The sequence below is a fragment of the Choloepus didactylus genome, chromosome 3, assembly GCF_015220235.1.
Source record: "Choloepus didactylus isolate mChoDid1 chromosome 3, mChoDid1.pri, whole genome shotgun sequence".
Taxonomy (NCBI): domain Eukaryota; kingdom Metazoa; phylum Chordata; class Mammalia; order Pilosa; family Megalonychidae; genus Choloepus; species Choloepus didactylus.
The window spans coordinates 23,874,909-23,880,941 of record NC_051309.1 but is presented as its reverse complement, the minus strand read 5'-3'; the positions used below and the strand labels follow the sequence as shown (position 1 = coordinate 23,880,941).

The 6,033-nt window shown below is 38.5% G+C and overlaps 1 protein-coding gene across 1 annotated transcript; it reads left to right on the top strand.

Annotated features, from left to right (window-relative positions):
• Positions 1 to 2,860: 2,860 nt before the first annotated feature.
• Positions 2,861 to 3,730, top strand: LOC119530217 (purine nucleoside phosphorylase-like). Its single transcript, XM_037831412.1, has one exon. It carries the CDS (start codon positions 2,861 to 2,863, stop codon positions 3,728 to 3,730), a length of 870 nt encoding a protein of 289 aa, XP_037687340.1.
• The last annotated feature ends 2,303 nt before the right edge of the window (positions 3,731 to 6,033 follow it).

Genomic DNA, 6,033 nt, shown 5'->3' with positions numbered 1-6,033 from the left:
GGGTTGTGGTCATCTCTTTGAGCATTCAATTACACACAGAAAATAATTAACTGCTTCATTGGTTATCTAAGATTTACTCATGATTTGCTTGTGTAAGTAATTATGATTTATTGAAAATCACCAGATTTACAAAGCTTTGGAGTTCAATTTCATTCCTGTCAAATTCCCAAGGGATAATATGTGGTATTTACATCAGTCATAAATATGTATGTATGTATTTATTCATTAAAAAATCTCACATTCTCTAAGAATGAAAAAATATCCCCTTCACTCTCCCACTCCCAATGCATTCTCCTGATAGTGCACCCACTTTGTCAAAAGGAGCATTTCCCCCTCTTCACCTCTCCCAATATAGTTAATTTGTTTATATCTGTGAAAGTTAGGGTAGATTTAGAAGTGCCCATGAAATAACCAAGCAAAGCCTTTCCTAGTTCCTGTTTCTAAGAAAGGAGAAGATTGGGTATGGTGTTAGTTTTTAAAATGGTTATGGTGTTTGAAAACAAAGGTATTTCATTTTCAACTTTCAAGGCTTGAGATGCTGACACTTCTGGGTTTGCTAAAGGCCAGTGAGAAATCAGAAGAATCAGGAGCCTAGATTAGATCCACCAATTGTCCCCTTTATGTGAATTTCAAAATGCAAATATCACCTACAGGGTATTAACTATAGATTACATATATATATAACTATATATCTATAGCCATATATTATTCTTATTAATTTTACATATAGATGGAAGTGCTATTCAACATCTAACCTTTGGATCTAGACACCTTGGATCTAAGTCCCTACTCCAGAACTGACTGAGCTGAGCATGGTTTGAGAACAAGCTATGGAACCTCTTGACCTTCAGCTTTCTCTTCTGTATTAAAGTGAATAATATCCTTGGCTAACAAGTTATTGTGATAATTATACATGAAACATGTAAAGAGTCTGCCACATAATAGACTTCAAAATGTTAGTATTAATCTTTATAAATAGTTTTCATAGTAAGATGTATATATTATACATAACTATATAACACAAAGTTGAATGAGATTTTTCCTTTCACCCTGGATTTAGTGTATGAGAGACAAAGCAGAAAAAAAAATTGGTACTAAATTCCCTACTTTCTAAAGAGAAGTTGCAACATCTACGTCCTGATAGCTCTAGCCAGGGCTTGCATTGAGGCAACAGAATGTTTCCCAACCCCATTCCTGGATATATATATATATATATATATATATATATATATATATATATAACTAGATAACTATTTTATATATATATATATATATAACGATATATATATATATATATATATATATATATATATAACTAGAAAGAGGAGATATATTTGAGATTGGTCGAATTTCTGGGGAATACAGTGTTGTGAATAGAAAGAAAGTACTCCCCAACTCCTTCATAAACTAGGTCATGGTGTAAGTTCTAAGGATGGCTCTTAGAGATTGGGGCTGCCTACAAGGAGGAAAAACTTGCATCTCTCTTCCCCACTGGATGACTGATCAACTACAGAATCAATCAAGGTGGAACTAAGGGGGATGTTCGGAGAGATTGACTTGCATCTTCAGAAGTTTAGGCAGTTACATGAGTATAGAGCCTGGGGTCTGGTTATCGAGAGGAGATTTCTGAAGGTGACATAGTTGCTATCTTTTGACAACAGGACAAAACATGAATCACAATGAAATATGCCCAGGAAGAAGATGGAGCTACTCTCTACCCCATCCCAATTGCCTGCAGTCCTTGAAAGGCATTGATAAGGAAACCAGCTATTTCTGTGCCCCCACTCCCACCCATTTAAGATCTGAAGTACACATAGGTATTCTGGTCTGGCAAATCTTTCAAAATTGAGAGAGGGTGTTGGAGCCATTGATCACTGGGAAATGTTGAAGAGACGCATGAATGCCCACTCTAATGGGGTCAACCAAAAGAAAGAGTGTAAAATTAGAGTTGATCATTGCCTCAGCAAAACCACATACACTCTCCATGTGGAGAGCAATCCATTGGCTGAGACTATCAATAGTGACTGGACTGACCAAGCCAGAGTGAGACCAGGGATACTTCCTCATTATATCTGGGAACACTGTCTCTTCTTAGCCTATTTTCCCTTCCATGCTTCAGTACAAGAGGTGTTTAAAAGAGCCAGATGCTGGGATGGGATAAAGAAGGAAATGACAGTCCTTCCCAACTTCAGATCTCTTTTAAGTCTTGGGTGAAGTCTATGCTGAGGGCAGGGATGAGAGAACAATGTAAATAATGAAAATAATATTACTTATGCTAATGGCTAACATGTTTCTCTCACTATGTGCCAGGCAGTGCTCCAAGTACTTCACAACTAGCAATCATAAAAGCCATATGATGTAGGTTATATTACTATCCCCATTTTAGAGATGAGGAAATGGAGCCATAGAGAGGTTCAGCAACTAACCTAACAAATCAAAGGTGGTAGATGGTGCTGCTGGGATTCAAACCAAGAGAGTCTGGATCCAGTATCTGCACTCCTAAACCTGAGTTTGAAATTTTAGATTGGACTGAAATTTTAAAAGTCAAAAACTACCCAAATATTCACACTAGCATGTGAGAAGAAACTCTAATAGAGCAAGAATGAAGACAGGGATTGGAGAAAAATAAAACCATCTCATGTCTATACCTCAGCACTTAAAACCTGCTCAACAAACTCAGAATAAACTGATTTTAAAAGCATAAATAACAAATATATATTAAAAATAGATGGCTCATAAAGGGAACCCAATGGATTTTTGTTAAAAGAATAATGTTTGGACTTAGTGGCAACGACACCCAGCAAGAGCTAGTCAGCGGAGTGGAGTACTATCGGCTCACCGAGGAGGCGCACGCAGGACCATGGAGAAAGAGTTCACATATGAAGATTACCAGAGCACTGCAGAATGGCTTCTGTCCCACACCGAGCACCGACCTCAAGGGGCAGTGATCTGTGGCTCTGGGTTAGGAGGTCTGGCGGATAAAGTAACTCAGGCCCAGGCCTTTGAATACAGTGAGATACCCAGCTTTCCTCAAAGTACAGTACCACATCATGCTGGACGACTGGTGTTTGGGTTCCTGAATGGCCGAGCCTGTGTGGTGATGCAGGGCAGATTCCACTTTTATAAAGGCTACCCACTCTGGAAAGTAACGTTCCCAGTGAGGGTTTTCCAGCTTATGGGTGTGGACACCCTAGTGGTCACCAATGCAGCTGGAGGGCTTAACCCCAGGTTTGAGGTTGGAGATATCATGATGATCTGTGATCATATCAACATGCTTGGTTTCTCTGGCCAGAGCCCTCTCAGAGGCCCCAGTGATGAAAGGTTTGGCCCTCGTTTTCCTGCTGTGTCTGATGCTTATGACCGCAATCTGAGGCAGAAGGCTCACTGGGCCTGGAAACAAATGGGGGAGCAGCGAGAGCTACAGGAAGGCACCTGTGTGATGTTGGGAGGCCCTAACTTTGAAACCATTGCAGAGTGTCGTCTGCTGCTGAACCTGGGGGCTGACGCTGTTGGCATGAGCACAGTACCAGAAGTTATAGTTGCACGGCACTGTGGACTTCGAAATTTTGGCTTTTCTCTCATCACTAACAAGGTTATTATGAGTTATGAGAGCTTACAGAAGGCTAATCATGAGGAAGTACTGCAATCCGGGAAACAAGCTGCAGAGAAATTGGAACAATTTGTGTCCATTCTTATGGCTAGCATTCTATCCTGTGACAAGGCCATTTGAGCAGCCTCGAAGTGGTCTGGCCAGCCTCTCCACTATAGGATCTAAATGGCTGCTGCCTTGTTGGGGTCAGCTGCCTCCGCCCTTTAATAGTAGCAGAAGGGAGAGGAGGATCACTATTTTTCACCTTCCCCGCTTCTCACACCAGACACTTTTGGTGCCAGATCCTGTCAGTTATCTTCTCAAAAGAGTTCCCACTCTTGTTGATCCCCCAGAGCAGGAGCCCATGCCCTACAACATGTTGGTGGATATGCCCATGATTTCACTTGAGCCTTCAAACTTGGCCCTGTGACTGCTACTAAGTTTAAATCCATGTTCTTACATTCCTGGGGACTCAGCTCTGCCATCCCCTTAGCATTGGGGGCCACAAAATGACCAGATGAAAATGTCTTAGACTTTAATGCCTTTTTTTAAAAATAAAGAGAAAGTTGTATAATAAAAAACAAAACAAAAAAACAAACAAACAAAAAGAATAATGTCTGTTAATGTAACACTATCTATTAAAATGTGTATTATTCCACAACATATGTGAAAGTTGCTTGCAAACATTAGAAATAATTACTGATAATAATTGATAACTATTGATCACAATATGTTGGATTTAACTTTATTTCTTAGGTTTTATCATGAACTTTCTTTATTGAAAAACCAGAGAGGGAAAACATAGATGATTTTCTTAAAAAAAAAAAAGAAAAAAAACCTCTCTCATTCTTTATACTGATATCATTACAATGGATGGTGGATGCTTGATCACAGGGGATATTTAATATTAGATTGAAGAAAATATTAAAAAGTACAGAAGAGTGGCTAATACAAGCCTGTACTAGCACTGGGGAAGGTCCTTGTGATATGCTAGGTCTTTTCCACATCTAATTTTGATAATATGATTGATGATGTGATTTCTAAGTAGTGGAAAGAAACAACATCAAAACTAATCACATTATGCTGGCATTTCAAACTCTGAATAAAAGGTATGTGAACTCATTACAGGAAGATATTTTTTCATTTGAAATTTAAATTCACCAGCCCATCCATATTTGTCTAGAAAACTTGTGAATTTGTTTGCAGATGAAAATGACCCGAGTTGAATAATCAGTTCCAACTGATTACAGTTTATAATAGGCAGCTCAGGGACTTCCTGGCAGTTACTTACCTGCCTTTATAAAGCTCCAGAACAGGGAGGATGATGTGATGCCCTACCTCTCTGTAGCCATGTTCCTTCAGTCCCTTCAAAGGAAGAAATCAACTCCCAGTTGCTAATGGAATTTCTCTTTGCAAATTTACCTTTCTTTGTGGTTTGATTTTCTTTAAAAAAAAAAAAAAAAGGAAATGTTTAAGCATTTTACATTGAGAGGATGTTATGCCTTTATTTTGTAGACTTTTTAAGGATATAGTCATGGGAATAGGGTAGTCTCTACCAAAGGGGAAATTAACGTTAATTTAAAAACACACAGCTTGGAGAACTTGAGAAGTCTATCATTTTTCCATTGTGCAGTATTCAAACCTCACAGTTGCACACCCTACACTTAAGTGATCAAGAAATTTAGGCTGTTTGAAATGTTACAAATGTGCAAGCTATACCCATTATCATAGATAGGCAATGCAATTTATGGAAGACATAATAAATAGAAGGAAATTTAGTATGTTCTTCAGTATAAAGTAGGTAATTGAAGTACAGGATTCAAAGTAAAGCCATAAACAATAATTAGATAGTGAAAATGTGGAGAGTTGACCGTGACCCACATAATAATACAGCTGAGCATCAGCAAAGACAGAAGCTGGCTTGCAGTTGGAAGCAGATTATAAGGAGAATGTATGTTTAATAAACATCTGGAGAAACTGTGATAATATCCAAAGAAGAATCTTCTGAAGGAAGGAACTCTCTAATCTTAACCTTACAATCTTAATTTGTGGAAGAACATATGATTACGTAGATGTTATTATGTACATCTGGAGTGGAGTTAGACTGATGTCTCTATATGGCTTTCAGCATTGAGCAAATTGCAGTAAAAATGTGTAGAATTGTTTCATACAGCTAATACCATGGATAGTTTCCAAGTGAAAAAGTTCTCTTCAAGGTCATTGTAATATTTAGAGTCTTGGGTGCAAATAACAGAGACATAGCCTACTTTGGGTAAAAGCAGAATTTATTGGAGAGATATGAGGGACTCAGGATTACTCAGGATTAGAGGATCAGACTAGAAAAATGAGCAGGAAAAAAAAGCACACCATGGGGTCAGGCAGCAGGGACAGTCTACATATTTCAGCAGCAATACACCTTTTCCAACCAGGGTCTCAAGAGTCAA

Excerpts from the sequence above, each read along its gene's own strand:
- LOC119530217 (XM_037831412.1), top strand. The coding sequence starts at position 2,861 with ATGGAGAAAGAGTTCACATATGAAGATTACCAGAGCACTGCAGAATGG.